Genomic DNA, 18,902 nt, shown 5'->3' with positions numbered 1-18,902 from the left:
TTCCAATGATTACTGCTATTCTCTGTCCGGCAGTCCATAGCATTTTTCAAGTCAAAAAACCCTGGAGAAAGTAAGCAATTTCCCCCTCTCTAGGTGCTTTGGATGTGACCGTGGTGGATCCAGAACGCATCCTTTCTGATCTGATAGCTTCCTCCTCGCCCTGGCCAAAGGGTCAATGTTTTTCCCAGGAGGCTGGGAGCCCCGCTCAGACGGTCCATTCCCCACCTCTTTCCGGAGGGAAGATGACCCTAAGGCGACCTGACGTCCCTTCCCAAGGGAGCTGCCGTTCCGAAGGCGGCCGCCAGGGGGTCCCCGCTCCGCTCGCGCCCTCGCAAGGGAGCCGCGCTCCGGGTGCCGGTGGGGGCTGCTCTGGAGCGGCGGCGGCGGCGGCAGCTGGAGCCGGGTGCTCGCTCGCCCGCGCGCTTGCTGAGACCGCGCGCGCTGGCCTGGGAGCCCCTCACTGGATCCGCGAGCGTCGCCCCTCCTGCCCCGAGTTCACCGTCTTCCTCTCGCGCCGCCTGCAGCTGTCCCGGCGCGGGCAGCCGACAGGGCCCCGGGGCTGAAGGTAAAACCCCACGGTGAGTGAGAACTCGCTCCGAGCGCGGGGAGGTGGCGCAGCTCGCAGCCGCTCGCGCCGGGTCGCGCCCGGGCGGTTTAGAGGTGCGGGGCACACCTGGGGCGAGTGCAACAGGAGGGCGGGAGGCGGCGGACCCTGTTTCCCCGCCCGCCCTCCGCCTGCTTCCGGGGCTGGAATCGGCCTCAGACCCCTGCCCGCGTCTTGGCTTCTGGCAGCCTCCTCCCGCTCCCTTCCCGGGTTGGAACGAGAGTCCTCCCGGGCTCCGGGGCCTTGAATGTTAAAGGTCTATCAGTGAAATCGTTCTTCTCTTGGGGAGGAGGGGGCGGTACGACTCTGTCCCCGAATCCATCCCGAATCGCAGATGATTGCAGAGTGCATGCTGGACTGTGGGTGGCGGGAAGACAAACTTTTACCAAAGTGCGCCCGGGCAGGGGGACCACGTTTAGGGCGTCTTGGTATTGAAGGCGGAGGCTCGGCTCGGGACTGCTAAGGGGAACTCCGCTGCGTCGGCCGGGTCGCCCCGGGGACTGCTGCTGCTTCGCGGAGGGAGAGGGTGTGTAAAGGGCGTACAAATCCTTCGGAACCCCTGGGCCAACAACTGTCAAACATCTGGAATCCCAGCCCCTCCCTTTCCCTGCACTCAGGAAGGTGAAAGCCCTTCAACTTTCCTGATTGCTCCTCCCTGCCTTTGGACCCCTCTGGAAGGGTACAGGGCCGACCCCCGGGGCCTGGCAAGTAAGTACCAAACCGACACCCCAGACTTCTCAAGATCCCCCCCTTACCCACCTCCCTGACCCCTCCCAGACGACCGCCTCGCAGGGACCACGCGACAGAGCCGATGGAGATCCAGGCGAATGGCCTTTTGTTTCTCGGCGTTTCCCCTATTGTTCGCCTTTCTAACATCTGGCGGGGCTCTGGAGACAAGGAAGCCCCTCTCGTCCTCCTCCCCCGCCCCCCTACGCCAGCCTCCCGGCCAGCTTGCGCCCGGGAGCCCGCCTGGGGAAGGCGAGGAGCCCGACTCCTGTGGGGCCGCCCCTCCCGGGCCTTGCGGTGAGAGGGCGGAGGGAAAGTTGTGCTTTCCCCGCCTCCTCCGCTGCCTGTGGCCCCGGGCGCATTTCTCAGATCTTATCCCTAGCGCGCGGCGGAGCACAGATCCAGAAGGTGCCGCTCGCGGGAGAGAGTGGAAGCGAGGTGCTGCCCCAATCCCGGGTGCCCCTTTCCTGTGAGTTCCAGTGGATTCCAATCTCCGCTTAAAGGCGTGTGGTTGGCCCGTTGCCAGGCGGTGGGACGGGATCAGGGCAAGTCTGATAGGCAAACAGTTAAGTCCAAGGCTCTGAGACTAAGGCTCTGAGTTTCCAGGCGCCGAAGGGCAGGCGAGTCTAAGCAGGGCGTGTGTGCAGTGCTGTGCTCAGTTGTGTCCGACTCTTTTGCGACCCCGTGGACTGTAGTCCGCCAGGCTCCTCTGTCCATGGACTTTCCCAGGCAAGAACACTGGAATGGGTTGACATTTCCTTCTTCAGAGGATCTTCCCCATCCATGTCGGGAAGGGTCCCCTTCTGTAACTCGGGTCTTCTGAGTCTCCTGCATTGCAGGCGGATTCTGTATCGCCGAGCCACTCACGAATGGAGATGTAGAAATAACCTAGGAAGCCTCGAGACTTTGCTTAGAAATAGGAGTGAAGTGGCTCCCTCCAGAATGAACCTGGGGTCCTGACTTCTCACAGCGCTCCAGTTTAAAGCCCGGGAACCCTCTCAACATTTGGTAAGAGCAGACATGGAGGACTCAGCACTGACTGTGTAGACGTTTCCCAGTCCCTGCGAATCTGTGTCTGGGGACCGAATTCCCCCGTGAGCGCGCCAGTGAGATTATAACGACCCTATTATTACTCTGCCTTTCCTATCAAGTTGTGTGCTTACACGTGGTGCTTATTCTTAGTGACCGAGGATTATTAAAGACCTAGGACTTACACCTGAAACTAATATAATATTGTAAATCGACTATGCCTCGGAGGATAGGGGGAATAGAATTTGGGCAAAAACGTAGTAGCCACTCTCAGAGGGCAGGGTCCGCAGATGGTGCTCCCAGAGTTGCTTAGCTGGTGCTCCCAGAGTTGCTTAGCTGGTGCTCCCAGAGTTGCTTAGCTGGTGAGGGGAGACTGTTGGAATGTATACCTGCACATAGCCTTACATATACTAGTGTTAGCTTTTTCTGTCTGACATACAGTCAGTGCCTGTCCCAGGATGGCTTAGGGAGGCTCTTTTTTTTTTTTTTAATCCTTCACTTTTTGATCTGTGCCCCAAGCCAGGGGAGGGAGGAAGCTTCTGTATGGGACCTTGTGCCCACTGGAAGGTTTTAAGTAGACACTGTGCCTGTGTACAGCTACAGGAGTTTGCTTTACCAGAGTGGGAACTTTGGAGCTTCCATTTAATAAAGAAGAACAAAGGAGACTAAGTCGGCAGAGAGGACACACAGAACACATTCTCCAGTAATTTCTGGATGTTACCAGTGGGACCCACAGAAGAAAGAAAGCAAAATGTTAGAAGCACCAGAAGGCACTTTACAAATAGTACATTATGAAAATGATCCCCAAGGAAGGATTCCTTTGAAATTTAGCAGCAGCAACACTAGAAAAGCAAGAAGCGCCTGAGTTGCTGGAGAAGTATCTAAAAGCATCATTAACAAAGTGAAAGGGCAATGTCTGTCCCAGTCTACTCCAGTAAAGAAAACAGGGTAATTATAGTGAGAGATAAGCTTGTATGACTTCTTTAATTTTAGAATTAGAAGAAGACCCTCCCCAGCATTGAAAAAACAAAAAAATACAGAGGTGAAAATTAAAACAGAAGGGGGGGGGGGATATTATAAATAAGGCTCCATCGAACGATCTTATCCAATTGCTTACATGGATTTCTGGAGATAGGATAACTAGGTCTAAGGGGTTAATGTACTTTTTTTTAAATGACATTTAAGATTGCTATATTGTTCTGTAGGAAACTTGTGCCAGTTACCATTTCCCTATCAATACATGGGATTTTTTTCTTCTGTACCCTGCACCCCACTGATACTCTACGTTATCACTTTTTTAAAAAAATCTCTACCAGACTGATGAGAGGGCAGTATCTTATTACCTTCTTTTACATTTCTCTAATCACAAATGAGAATAAACATTTTTCATATTGTCTGTTAGTATTTCTTGTGATGTTACCAGTTTGTGTCCTTACCTATTTTTCAGTGAGAATATTCTCCTTTTTCTGACTAGTGGTGCTCTTAATAAAAGCATCCCATTGTGACTTCTGCCCCTGCTGGTACAATCAGACAAGCTTTATTGACTAGAAGTGCTGATTTTCTTTCCTTTTGCATTATTGCAAACATTTGACAAGACTGCAACCATCAGTTGCTAAAGTAACTGACATGGTCCCAGGAGAATCATTAAGGAGATCATGCAAAGGCATTATTAGAGAAATTCATGGAAAACATCAAATGTATACTTTCTGCTTTGTAGCTTGCATGTCCCAATTCCTTTATAGCTTGTAATGCTTTTTAAAAATTTACAACACTTACTGATGAGTTATTGTTACTCAGTGGATGATATGAACTTGTTTTATTGTCTGATCCTTCTACTGGTAACCAGTATACTGTGATCCACAACTAGTTCTTGTTCTTTTAAACGTTTCTTCTAACTTTTGAACTGAGTTTTATTTTAATACTTTCTCAGTACAGCTATGTTGGAGTTTAACTATTCAACTACGGATGAATCTTGAGTCTAAACCGTTTAGCAGCATGCTATGAAAACAATAGCAAGTAAAGGCCTTCCAAGAGTTGAACTGGATACTCTCTGTGATGCATTTGGGTAGTCACAATCTCTCTGTAAATTCTTGCTTGAAGGTAGATGATTCTGAAATGGAGTAGAAGGGAGAGAGAAAGGTAGAGAAAATTCATTTCAACTGGAAGGTGAATTAATACAGATGAAGGACCACACAAGGAAATTTAAGGAAATAATCTGCATAATCTAGGTACAAAATAACTTTCAAAAAGATAAAGTATATTAAAATGTCGTGTATGAGTAAGAAGATTAGTTTATTTAACAAGCAGAAAGTGGCCTTCTAGTTGGAAAGAATCCAGTGTGAAATTCTTTCATAGTCTAACCATAGGTATTTCATTTCAGGTACAAAACAAACCAAAAAAAAGACAGATATTAAACTTCTCTGCAGCATTTTCCATGCTTTTAAGTGTCAAAATCACATAATATGTATTGGGAATGAACAATGCTCTTTGTATTAGAATCATAAGCTCTTAAAGGTTGAATGAGACTTTAATGGTCATCTCATTCAACCATCTAATATCATTACGGATCTTCACTCTCTTACAGTAATAAAATACCAACCCGCAAACTTTCTATCATTTTAACCAAACCAGGCTGAGAAGCAAATGGGTCCAAAATTTCCATTTTCTTTTTTTTTTAAGAGTAGGGAGACAGGAAAGGTTTTAACTCTATGGGATCTTGTACAGGCTCTTGTAACGTGCTGAACTTTCCTAGAATAAACAAGCTTGGCAGCAAGAGAGCTAAGTCATTGAGGTGTTAGATTTTGCAGTATTCTCTGAGCCATGTCCTCTGGCCATTGGTTTGAGGAGTTCAAAAGCAACAAAGCTAAGCAAGTACAAAAGAGCAAAAGGGAAGAGGAACAGAGAATAACAGATGGGAGGGCAAGTCCTCCTCTAAAACTGTCTTCAGGACTTCCTAACAAGACTCTTGATCACCCAGGGGGTGGTAGGCATCACCTTGTTTAGAGAGGTGAATGTGGCCGATGCTGCAAGGCCAAACTTCAGAAAAAAATGACCATTACCCAAATCACCAATAATCCAGTCGAGGGGAGCCATGGGACGGCACAACAAGCCTTAAAAAGAAGATGAAGGAGGACGAGAAGGAAAACAAGATTCTGGGAGAAACAGGATTTTAATTCTTAGAATACATCGATACCTTATCTCCTCCTGAGTAGTGCTGTGAGTTTCTGAAAGAAGTAGAAGCATCTTCTGATTTCCACTCGGACAATCTCCCAGGCACAGTGACTGTGTTTCTTATCTTTGAGGAACCTGTCTATCCTGTTGAAATATCTCCTCAGTTCTAGGTTGCTCGGCTGGAAGACCGGAGCTCCTGAGGGTCTCCTGAGAGTCTCCTCTCTGGCTGAGAGAGGCTCTTCCCTCTCTCTTGCGTCTTCATTTTCCTCCTCCTCTTCTTCCAAGCATTGCTCCAGGTACTGCAGCTGGTGATCAAGTCCGATCTGGATTTGTCTCAGCTGTTTCCCTTCCCAAGTGGATTGGAAGGTGTCTTGAGTGAAGATGTGGAAGGCCTGTCTGGTCATTTCATAGAAGGCCTCCTTGATGTTCCTCATCAGAGGCTGGGTGTATGAGAGGATCTCTTGGGGCAACTCAAAAGCTTTTCTTTCTTGTAGACACTCTATAGGAAATGAATTGCTCATCCTGCTCAGAAGTCGCAGATTCTGCCAGGTGACTCTCCTCAGGTGAACATTCAGCGAGTTACAGTCCAGAGAGAGGATGCCAGTGATGAACAGACCCATGAGGCACGCCAGCCTCACATACTTTCGAATCCCATCAGGCTTGGTGATCATTTTTTCCCCCTCACCCATGGAGGTGAAAAATCCACAAGACTCAGAGGTTGACAATGAGGTTTTAGGTCTGAAGTATTCCTTCGTGTGCCTTTTATACACCTGGGTATCTTCAGTGGGGAGGAGTTTTTGCATTAATCATTTTATGATACTCAGCGTTTCAGCTTCTTTGCCTGTGAGGCTTTTTAGATTTGGGGTGACTACGCTGACTTTGGAAGTGCTGTCTTTTTTTTTTTTTTTTTTTGAGAAAAGTGAGCAGAGCATTATGATTGTGTTATCATCAATGGCTGGATGACCCATCCCAGTATGATACAATCCTCAGCACGAGACAGATGCAGACTGTTTCAGAAAGCCCCGAAAGCTATGATTCTATACACTTGCTCACCCAATGCTGTTACATAAGAGAGAGCGATCCTCTAAGAAAATATTTTTTTGTACCTGGCCCTATAACCAAACCTCTTTTCTCACGGAGTTAATCGTAGACGTTGACCAAATGACTGTGATTATTTGATTGCAAGGCCACTAGAACATAACATGGTTGAGGGTTTTTTCCAGTCTTGTTAAACTTCTATATTTGGATATTTTCTCTTTTATTTGAGTTTTTTGTGTCTCAAGAAAGATGAAAAACAGTGTGGATCATTGAGCATGGCACTTATCGCATAGAAGACTAGACCAGCTTAGTTTTGTATTGCCACTAGAAAATGTTGGAACTCTCCAACTGTCCTTTCCTGTAGTGAAACCTGAACCAGCACTTACCATCCCCACCTAGCATTTTGTATGCCTCTGATCTCTTTCTCAGAAATCCTCCAGGGGCTTGTATACTGGGGAATATTTTTCTGCCTCATTAACTTCTCTCTTATAGTATCTAAACTTTTAGATGTGGTTTAGCAGTATTTTAAAACTTTAGTTTTATTTTCTTGCTTGCTGAGAAGCTCTGTGTGCTGTAAAGATCTTTTGTTCTTATTTGTTTTTGAGGAGGTATGTGAGTAGGTGATCACCCACTTTAGCCAAACTAATTCACACCTGGACGAATATTCCTGGGTTAATGATGGCTATCCACCATGTATGATTTTCCCTTTCTTTTACCAGGTAAGCTTCTTCTGGTATGGTCAAAGAAAATGGATTTTTTCCCTCTAGGACCCTGAAATGGGATGCCATTAAAGAAGGCTAGTTTTAATTACCACCTTAAAAAATGCATTAATTTTTAATAAAGTCATTTGAGAATGGTGAGCAACCACAGTTCCTCAAGCATGGCAGCCTTTGACTGGAAATTTGGCTTAAAATGTTCATGTCTAAATTAATTGGCTGCACCAAGGACTAATTGTAGACAAGTGAGATTTGTTAAAATCCTGGCTTTTTGGACTGATTTATTTTGAGAAGAAAACCTACTACATATGTTACTTTATATGCTCTCTTTGTATAAACTCTGATTTTGCAGAGATATTTTGTGGGATGACTAACTTAGAAAAATAATCGGGAAAATGAGACCTTTTATATAGGATTATAAACTGACACAGACTTCTTGGAGAGCAAAATGGTGATATATATCAAAAGCCTTAAAAATGTACATGATCTTTGACTCAGAATTCTCCCTCTAGGAGTTTGTCTCTAAGAAATAATGATGGATGTCTCTAAGGACTTACCTGTCAGGAAGTTCATCACATCAAAAAACTGAAAACAATTAAAATGTTCAGCAGTAGGTACTTGGTTAAGTAAATCATCAGTAGAAAATGTCTGTGCAAGCAGTCAAAATTATGCTGTGGGATTATACTTGGTTACTTGGATGGGCAAGCTTTGCAACTTAAAAGCAAGTTTACATGGTAGTATATAGAGTCTGTTAAATATAAACACATGCATATATGTACAGAAAAAAAAATCCAGATATATGTATGCTGCAAACATTAAGAAAAATAAGTATGAACTATGCATTTATAAACTCTGTGTGTATGTATGCATAACAACAAATATATGTTTATAAAATGCCAATGTCTTTTGAAGGCCAGACCTCCTCCCATTCCTCACACTACTTCTTATTCCTAAAGCTGTTTGAATTGTCTCAGTCAGAACTGCTTGTTTCTCTTTGGGGCTTTTACAGTGCTTTGTCCTCCTTAATTTTGGCTTTTTAAAGTAAATAATTGTATGCGTGCTGAACTCCCAATTTTGTGTCCCTCTGGCTCTACTCACTCAGGGAACTTAGCATAGTTCCTGCTGCTTTGAGACAGTTTCATTGTACTAACCAAGCTAAGAGTTTGTTCAGTTGAACTGTGCTAGTAGGTTCTGCCAGTGGGTGATGGAGATGGCTGGCAATTTGGCTATTGTCCACCACCTTGAAGGTCCCTGTATTTTCTGTCAGGGACAGTTTTGTCATCTTATCCACCTTAACTCAAATTTCTTCCCTTTATTGTCATTCCACATTTTATCCTCATTTATTCAAAACCGTATTTTTAGCATCTGCTGCATGCCAGTCACTGGGCTAGCTCTTGAAGAAGGATGGGTAAGATAAGTCCATGATCTCAAGGAGTCCGTGGCTGAAGAAGCAAGCATGTTCTGAGTCTTTTGGGTACCGGAAGTCTTTATTATAGCATGCTCCTCATTCCTCATGTGCTGATGATGTTGACAATATTCACGACAAGAAAGGAAAGATGATTGACATGCATGTCGTCTACCTCTTCCACCATTAGAATTGCCTGATTTAACAAATAAAAGTACAGAAGACCCATGCAATATTTGGGATGTACCTGTACTAAAAATCCTTCATTATTTATCTAAAATTTAAATTTAACTGGGTGTCCTATATTTTATCTGGCAAGCCTATATTCCATGCCAGCCCCACTGACCTCTTAGAGCAGAAGTAAAGTGAAGTGGCTCAGTCATGTCCAACTCTTTGTGACCACATGGGCTGTAGCCTGCCAGGCTCCTCTGTCCATAGGATTTTCCAGGCAAGAATACTGGAGTGGGTTGCCATTTCCTTCTTCAGGGAATCTTCCTGACCCAGGGATTGAACCAGGGTCTCCCATGCTGCAGGCAATCTCTTTACCATCTAAGCCACCAGAGAAGCCCAACTTGGTCACGAAGGCCTCTGCAGGAAACTTTTCCTCTGCTAGCTGTCCACCTCATGCACAGGGGCATTCGATTGTGTTTCTCTACACTGGTTTTACTTGTGCACCCCTCCCTGACACCTGTGCACACTCTGAAGAGGGTACCTGCCATACAAAGACAAAATAGTACACACACACAGTCACACATACTTGTCATGATCAGAAGCATTATTGGATGATCAGTGTTGGTGATGCCTCTCTTCTGTAAAAGCAATGCCATCTGACTCCATCTCAAAGTACAAAGAGAAAGTCAGAAAGAACGATGGTGTAAGGAAATGTTTTTATTCCATGATTTGTGAGCCACAACTGCCCAGTCTGTCACTGTGGGCTACATGTTCGCATGCTAACATTGTTCCATAGGGCTTTCTAGTTTGGAGCTAGTGGTAAAGAACCCACCTGCCAAAGCAGAAGACATAAGAAATGCACATTTGATTCCTGGGTGGGGAAGATCCCCTGGAGGAGGGCATGGCAACCCACTCCAGTGTTCTTGGTTGGAGAATCTCATGGACAGAGGAACCTGGTGGACTGCACTCCATGGGGTCTCAAAGAGTTGGACAGATCTGAAGTGACTTAGCACGCATCATTCCATGATATCTGCTCTCATTTCTCTAGATCGGGGGAAAGGTGATTATCAGGGCTGTCCTGTTTTCAGGGGAACTGGGTGAATTTGACATGGGGATGACATGGTTACTGGTAATGGGTGAGACACAATTTGACAAAGTGAAGATGAGACACCTTGGTCTAGACGAGATAGCCATGACTCATTCACGGGCATTTGGCATCGTACGGTAAGATTGATAGCGCTCCAGGAAAAGGCAAGTTTTGAACCAGAGTGAGCCTAACATGTTGATCATACACGTTACGTTACTCAGTGCGTGTAAGTTTGTCATTGCGTTTGTGGGGTCACTAGGTGATTGAGCCCAGTAGGGAGCTCGAAGATGGGAAGCCTTGCTGTATCCATGCCTAGCACTGCTTTCCACGTGGCATGCAGACCATGGCTACCACAAAGTCATGTGGAACTGTTTTAGCCCAGACCAACCCTGACGCTGTGACGACTTGGTGTTTCCCCCATCTCCATTGCCTCCCACGCGGGGGGCCGCCTCTTGCCTAGTCCTTTCTTCCTTGTTCTTCTCTTGATGATGTACCTGATATAGAAACTTACAGTGACTCCACAAGTAATAGGTGGATGTGCTCATATGGTAAACATTTAAACACTTCAGATAAAGTGAAAGCTGGCTTGCCAGCTCCACTCCCCATCGTGTCTCTCTCCCCTGCAGCAACCACAGTTATCAGTGTGGTAGGTCCTTGCTTGATATCTTGTCTCCCCACCAAACACTAAGTTCTGTGAGCACACGTCCAACAGCTGGCTTGTCCGCGGCTCATTCTTGAATGCCTGCAGGGCCCACAGACACGCAGAGACACCTGGACCACTTCCTTGCAGATCTATAGCATGGGAGTAGGGAGACTTGCACTTGTGTTTTGAAAATTACCAGAACAGGATTATAAAGATTGTGATATGCCTTGAAATTTAAGCCTGGAACTTGTATCTCTGTGACTGTATATATGATATCATTTGGATATGATATGAGTTTTTAAATCTGTGTTATTATAAATCCTTAGTGAATATGAAGCTCAGGGTAAAATGGCTCACCAGACCTGGATCAGACAGGCTCAGTGCCTTTCGCAGCACCCTGCCCATACTAAGTACTCAGTAATTATTTGTTGGATGACCGAGGGAAGATAATGAAGCCGTGTCTCTCAGTGACAGGGAAGTTATTTGTTGGTTTTAGTTCTGGTGTAGAGACATGGAGCGGGCAAAGTCAGGTGCTGGGGAGTTTTGAGAAGTTCACAGAATGGTAGATGGCAGCTGAAGCGTTCATTCAGCATCCCCTCCTTCCATTGCTTTGTCTTTGGGATTCCCCAGGGCTGGTTAGGTCATGAACACCAACATACCTCCATGCAGGTAGTATCACATAGTTCTGTGTTATTTGGTTGACTCATACATCTTTGCCTCCAGGCAAGACATATCTCTTACTCAGTTTTGTAAGCATAGTACTTCTTCAATAAAGACATCGATGTTTGTTGAATAGAAGCCTGCCAGGTGATGTTTTTATGCTTCTTAAGTTTGGGTGTTAACTTGTGCTGAAGAAACTGCTAAGTGGTTCCAAAATCAGGACTTCCCCCTCCCCTGCATGTTGTCACATCTCTGTATCATGTGCGGTACATCACCCTTAGGGAGGCTGAGCAGACAGACTTCCCGCTGTCTCTTTTTCACAGCCCAAATGATGCATAGAGTAACTTCCTCCACAGGGCTACTTGGAGCTTTTAGAAAAGGATCCCTGATGAAAAGAGACTTCATCTGGTGAAATAAGTATGTACATAAATAAATATGCACCATTGGTAAAACCTACCCAGTTTGGGGTTCATCAGAACAGCTTCCATCCGAATCCTTGTTCTACTCTTGTTGCTCTTGGTTCATTTTAACACTAATGGGGCTTTCACTTTTGAGATGGTGGTAAGCATTTCAGATGAGAAGAGGTAACCTCCCAGAATAACCCTCTCTTTTACCCACTGAATAGATGTGGATTTCACCCCAGACCATATCCAAATGTGCCTGTAGTTTGGAAAATCAGCGAGAGTGGAGTGAGAGATAGACAGAGATGTCCTTTTGTCTTGGATAAAAATTTTGAAAGGAATTGCCATGGCAGAGAGAAGGGTAGTATCTTTTTAAAATTCCTGTCAGCTTGCATGTGGTCATAAGATTTCCTAACATTTATAAAGAACAAAGAAAGGCATTATTATGGAAAAATTTAAGTGGACTTTTCTTTGACAGAAAATTCACATGCTCCAAATTTTAGGCTTTTTTTTTTAGTATCTGAGCAATGCCTGGTTTTGGGGATGTTGTCTAGAATAATCTAGTAGAGCCATGGGGTGCCATGCTGAGGGGGCTCTTTTCTTCCTGACAACTCTCCTGCCTCTAGCTAACCTGTGAAGTACAGACTCTAAATCCTAGAATTTAGGGTTGGAAGGGCACTGAGAGACAGACTTGGGGTTAGAGGGATAAAGTGACTTGCCCAAGGTCACAGTGGTACTTGGGGGTAGAGTCAGAGAGGGCAGTTAATTCATTTAAGCCTAAAATCAAAGCCTCTCCTTCCTCTTTTTCCTCCTTTGTGATCTTCCAGCATATGCCCCTCATGAAACAAGCCAGATATGTATCCGTGAGTTCTTGGCAGATGTCAATGGGACTGAAAGTTGGCTTGGTTATTTCACTTCTGCCAGTTGGGGCTACAAGTGTTGGAGAATGTAGTATTGATAGTTTCCCAGGACTGCGGTAGTAAATTTCCATGAACAATGTGGCTTACAACAATATAAATTTATTCCTTAATAGTTCCAGAGTCTAGAAGTCCAAAATGAAAATGTCATTAGGGCCGTGTTCCCACCAAACCTTCAAGGGAAGACTCTTGCCTCTTCTCGCTTCTGGTTAGTGCTGGAAATCCTCGGTGTTCCTTGCCTTGTAGACATATCATTCCAGTCCCTGCTTCCATAGTCAGATGAAGTTGTCCATGTTTTCATGTGTCGTCATGTCTTCCAGACATTGCCTTTGGTATTCTTTGGTGACAATCTGCACAGTTACTAATTACAGTAAAGATACTGTTTACATAGTAGATAGTAAGTACCAACTCTTTATGTAAATTATCTTTAATTCTCATAGCCACTACACAATATATTAATCGATGTTATTCAGTTTGGTTGAGTTGCTCAGTTGTGTCTGACTCTGCAACCCCATGGACTGCAGCATGCCAGGCCTCCTTGTCCCTCACCAACTCCCAGAGCTTGCTCAAACTCATGTGCATCAAGTCAGTGATGCCATCCAACCATCTCATCCTCTGTTGTTACCTTCTCTTCCTGCCTTCAATCTTTCCCAGCATCAGGGTCTTTTGCAGTGAGTCAGTTCTTTGCATCAGGTGGCCAAAGTATGGGAATTTCAGCTTCAACATCAGTCCTTCCAATGAACACCCAGGACTGAGCTCCTTTAGGATGGATTGGTTGGATCTCCTTGCAGTCCACCGGACTCTCCAGAGTCTTCTCCAACACCAAAGTTCAAAAGCATCAATTCTTCGGTTCTTGGCTTTCCTTGTGGCTCAACTCTTACATCCATACATGACCACTGGAAAAACCATAGCTTTGACTATACGGACCTTTGTTGGCAAAGTAATGTCTCTGCTTTCTAATATGCTGTCTAGGTTGGTCATAGTTAATAGATGTTATTACCCTCAGTTTAAAGAGAAGGAAATGGAAACTTGGAAGTATTAGGTAACTTGCCTGATATCACGTATCTGGAAATCCACAGAATTAGGTTTCAAACCCAGGTCTATCTGAGCCCAAGTTGTATATTTGCAAGATGTAGAGGTTCTAAAGGTTTGGTATAAAATCCACTGTGTGTGTATTTCATTCCCAAAAGGATCTGAAGAAGCTTATAAGTATATTTATGGGTTTCTCAGGTAACTCAGTGGTAAAGAATCTGCCTGCCAATGCAGGAGATGTGTGTTCTGTCCCTGGGTTGGGAAGATCCCCTGGAGGAGGAGATGGCAACCTGCTCCAGTTTTCTTGCCTGGGAAATCCCATGGACACGGGAGCCTGGCATGCTACGGTCCATGGGGTCACAAAAGAGTCAGATGCAGCTGAGCCACTGAGCATACACACATACATATATATAACACAGGAGAATAAAAACAGTTCAAGAAATTAGAGTTGAGAGAAAACAAGAGCAAGAAAACAAGATGAAGACAGGTGCAGTCTGAACATAAGTGTGCTTGTCATAATGTCTAGTGTCGTTGTGGAAGAAAGATTGCAAATCTGTCTCTAGGCTTTCTAGAAGCAAGGCGGAACTATGCCTTGCTTCCCGAGTATCTCAGATGGTAAAGCATCTGCCTGCAATGCAGGAGACCCGAGTTTGAACCCTGGGTCAGGAAGATCCCCTGGAGAAGGAAATGACAACCCACTCCAGTATTCTTGCCTGGAGAATTTCTCGGACAGAGGAGTCTGGCAGGCTACAGTCAGTGAGGTTGCAAACAGTCAGACACGACTCAGTGACTAATACACACACACAGTAACCACGGTATCCAAGAGATAAAACAAACTAGCAGCAAAGCTGAATCCTCAGTAGAGGCAAAGCTCTTCTTTTTTTTTTGTATGTGGCCATATCACATGGCATGGGGGATCTTAGTTCCCTGACTAGGGATCAAACCCAGATCCCCTGCATTGGGAGCTCATAATCTTAACCACTAGACTACCACGGAAGTCCCAAAGCAAAGCTCTTCTTGGTGCTGAGTCCTGGGGGAAGTTTTTCCTGCAGTCTTTCTGAAAGAGAGTGCAGTAGGATTTTCAGGACAAAGACCCAGCAACTTCCTTACAGAAGTAACTGCCACCACCATCACCACCACATGTATTGCAAGGCTGAATTTTTTTTTTCAAAAATTAATAATTAATTTTGGCTGTGCTGGGTCTTCGTTGCTGTGTGTGGGCTTTCTTTAGTTGCAGCGAGCCAGGGCTACTCTGTAGTTGCGGTACTCTGGTTTCTCCTTGTCATGGCTTCTCTTGAACTGGAGCACAGACTCAGTAGTTGTGATGCATGGGCTTAGTTGCCCCATGGCATGTCGAATCTTCCTGGACCAGGGATCTAACCCATGTCCCCTGCATTCTCAGGTGGATTCTTAGCCACTGGACCACCAGGGAAGTCCCAAGGCTGAATCTTGTAACCTCCCTCGGTGCAGGTGGATGTTACATGGCCAGTGCAAAGTTTCTTGAAGCTTTCTGCAGCAGCTTGTTGAGTTTTCTCCTGTCGAGCTGTGAGACAGGGTTCATGAGTTCTGGATTGGGATAGCCTTTCTTCACCAGGGCTCCAAGTGTGGAAAAGTGTAGTCACATATGTTGGCATTCCCAGGACACTCAGTGTAGAGAAACTGCCCAGACATTTCCAGAGTCCCTGCCCAGATCCATTTCTGTGTTTCCTATTATACGTACAGAGGAACTTAGGGGAAAACTGTCTGTAGGCATGACTCTCTTCCATTTAGCCAAAGCTGGGAATACAGACTATTTTGTCATATTGATCCAGTGCCATCAGCAAAAGTGAAGTGTGTGTTGGACTTCTATGAAGTTGTGGGCTTGCTTTGCCATACTCGTCTAAGGGTGATAGTTCTGGATGTGGGAACTCAAGCAGGCAGCCTGTGGTTTGACTTGGCATCAAGGGGACTTTTTTCTCTTCTGAGAAGGCTTTTTTGTAACTTGGAGAGCTTAAAATTCAAAGTGAAGATAGCCTTGTGCCCCAAATGTTGTAGATAATTAAATGTTAAGACATCCTCTTGGAACTATTAATTTTGTAAACTCAAACATTTTTTATATAAGAACAGAACCCATACATTTAAGGCCTCAATGCTAAAACTTTATATTTCCAGGAATAGTGCACTTAAGGGAGCAGAAATTGGCGTTACCCTATAACCTTCCCCACTGGTAGATGGCAGTAATACTCACTGCTAAATGTGATAACACTGTTTCTCATGGAAGATCCATTGGACAATGAGGGCTAAAATGATCTGTTCCCTATAATTTCATCCATCCATCCATTTATTCTTCTTTGAGGATATGATGCCTGAAACAAGATAGTGTAAAAGATAAAGAGGTGAAGATTTGTGTCTTCATACAGTGTCCAGATTTTCAGACAGTAAAGAAGACAATTTCAGTAAATCTTTTATCCAAATTTCTGTTGATGGGTGGGGCTGTGTTCCCTCCCTGTTGTTTGCCCTGAGGCCAAACTATGGTGGAGATAATGAAGATAATGGTGACCTCCTTCAAAAGGTCCCATGCACACACCCTGTACTTAGTGCCCCAACCCATGCCTCTGCCAGAGACTCTTGGATTAAAGATTTACTGAACATGGCCCTGCCCATCAGAACAAGACCCAGTTTCCCCTTCAGTCAGTCTCTCCCATCAGGAAGCTTCCATAACCATCAGAGGGCAGAGAGAATGAAAACCATAATCACAGAAAGCTAAACAAACTGATCGCATGGATCAGCCTTATCTAACTCAATGAAACTATGAGCCGTGCTGTGTAGGGCCACCCAAGATGGACAGGTCATGGTGGAGAGTTCTGACAAAATGTGGTCCACTGGAGAAGGGAATGGCAAACCGCTTCAGTATTCTTGCCTTGAGAACCCCATGAACACTAAGAAAAGGCAAAGAGACAGGACACTGAAAGATGAACTCCCCAGGTCAGTAGGTGCCCAATATGCTACTGGAGATCAGTGGAGAAATAACTCCAGAAAGAATGAAGAGATGGAGCCAAAGCAAAACCAACACCCAATTGTGGATATGACTGGTAATGGAAGTAAACTCCAGTGCTGTAAAGAGCAATATTGCATAGGAACCTGGAATGTTAGGTCCATGAATCAAGGCAAATTAGAAGTGGACAAACAGGAAATGGTAAGAGTAAACGTGAACATTTGAGGAAGCAAGGAACTAAAATGGACAGGAATGGGTGAATTTAACTCAGATGACCATCATATCTACTACTGTGGACAAGAATCCCTTAGAAGAAATGGAGTAGCCTTCATAGTCAGCAAGAGTTTGAAATGTAGTACTTGGATGCAGTCTCAAAAATGACAGAATGATCTCTGTTCATTTCCAAGGCAACCATTCAGTATCACAGTAATCCAAGTCTATGCCCCAACCAGTAATGCTGAAGAAGCTGAAGTTGAATGGTTCTATGAAGACAAGACCTTCTAGAACTAACACCCAAAAAAGATGTCCGTTTCATTATAGAGGACTGGGATGCAAAAGTAGGAAGTCAAGAAACACCTGTAGTAACAGGCAAATTTGGCCTTCGAGTACAAAATGAAGCAGGTCAAAGTCTAACAGAGTTTTGCCAAGAGAACGCATTGGTTATAGCAAACACCCTCTTCCAGCAACACAAGAGAAGACTCTACACATGGACATCACCAGATGGTCAATACCAAAATCAGATTGATTATATTCTTTGCAGGTGAAGATGGAGAAGCTCTATACAGTCAGCAAAAATAAGACTGGGAGCTGACTGTGGCTCAGATCATGAATTCCTTATTGCCAAATTCAGACTTAAATTGAAGAAAGGGGAAAACACTAGATCATTCAGGTATGACCTAAATCAAATCCCTTACGATTATACAGTAGAAGTGAGGAATAGACTCAAGGGATTAGATCTGATAGACAGAGTGCCTGAAGAACTATGGACAGAGGTTTGTGACTTTGTACAGGAGGCAGTGATCAAGAACATCCCCAAGAAAAAGAAATGCAAAAGGCAAAAAGGCAAACTGGTTTTCTGAGGAGGCCTTACCAATAGCTGAGAAAAGAAGAGAAGCAAAAGGCAAAGGAGAAAAGGAAAGATATACCCATCTGAATGCAGAGTTCCAAAGAATAGGTGAGATAAGAAAGCCTTCCTCAGTGATCAATGCAAAGAAATAGAGGAAAACAATAGAATGGGAAAGACTTGAGATCTCTTCAAGAAAATTAGAGATACCAAGGGAATGTTTCATGCAAAGATGAGCACAATAAAGAACAGAAATGGTATGGACCTAACAGAAGCAGAAGAAATTAAGAAGAGGTGGCAAGAATACACAGTAAAACTATACAAAAAAAGAACTTCACGACCTAGATAACCACGATGGTGTGATCACTCACCTAGAGCCAGACATTCTGGAATTTGAAGTCAAGTGGGCCTTAGGAAGCATCACTATGAACAAAGCTAGTGGAGGTGATAGAATTCCAATTCAGCTATTTCAAATCCTAAAAGATGATGCTGTGAAAGTGCTGTACTCAATATGCCAGCAAATTTGGAAAACTCAGCAGTGGCCACAGGACTGGAAAAGGTCAGTTTTCTTTCCAATCCCAAAGAAAAGGTAATGCCAAAGAATGTTCAAAGTACTGCACAATTGCACTCATCTCACACACTAGCAAAGTAATGCTCACATTCTCCAAGCCAGACTTCAACAGTATGTGAACCATGAACTTTCAGATGTTCAAGCTGCATTTAGAAAAGGCAGAGAAACCAGAAATCAAATTGCCAACATCCTCTGGATCATCGAAAAAGCAAGAGAGTTCCAGAAAAACATCAACTTCTACTTTATTGACTATGCCAAAGCTTTTGACTGTGTGGATCACAACAAACTGTGAAAATTCTGAAAGAGATGGGAATGCCAGACCACCTGACCTGCCTCTTGAGAAATCTGTATGCACGTCAAGAAGCAACAGTTAGAACTGGGCATGGAACAACAGACTTGTTCCAAATCGGGAAATGAGTACATCAAGGCTGTATATTGTCACCCTGCTTATTTAACTTCCATGCAGAGTACATCATGAGAAATACTGGGTTGGATGAAGCACAAGCTGGAATCAAGATTGCTGGGAGAGATATCAATAACCTCAGATATGCAGATGATACCACCCTTATGGCAGAAAGTGAAGAGGAACTAAAGAGCCTCTTGATGAAAGTGAAAGAGGATTCTGAAAGAGTTGGCTTAAAGCTCAACATTCAGAAAACTAAGATCATGGCATCCGGTCCCATCACTTCATGGC

At 44.5% G+C, this 18,902-nt stretch overlaps 2 protein-coding genes across 4 annotated transcripts in view; one reads left to right on the top strand and one right to left on the bottom strand.

Annotated features, from left to right (window-relative positions):
* Positions 1-296: 296 nt before the first annotated feature.
* MOB3B (MOB kinase activator 3B) overlaps positions 297-18,902 on the top strand; it is a 250,687-nt gene continuing 232,081 nt past the window's right edge. Inside the window, exon 1 of one of the 3 annotated variants that reach the window (XM_069574159.1) lies at positions 297-578. The gene's annotated coding sequence lies outside the window, so the exon portion shown is untranslated. The remainder of the gene's footprint in view (positions 579-18,902) is intronic. The other 2 variants (XR_011253948.1, XM_069574160.1) reach the window with 2 other exon arrangements.
* IFNK (interferon kappa) lies at positions 5,554-6,201 on the bottom strand. Its single transcript, XM_069574161.1, has one exon. The coding sequence runs from the start codon at positions 6,199-6,201 to the stop codon at positions 5,554-5,556; it is 648 nt and encodes a 215-aa protein (XP_069430262.1).

This window comes from Ovis canadensis, chromosome 2, assembly GCF_042477335.2.
Source record: "Ovis canadensis isolate MfBH-ARS-UI-01 breed Bighorn chromosome 2, ARS-UI_OviCan_v2, whole genome shotgun sequence".
Classification (NCBI taxonomy): Eukaryota; Metazoa; Chordata; class Mammalia; order Artiodactyla; family Bovidae; genus Ovis; species Ovis canadensis.
Note: the sequence above shows the minus strand (reverse complement) of the source record. Positions and strands in the feature narration are given on the sequence as shown.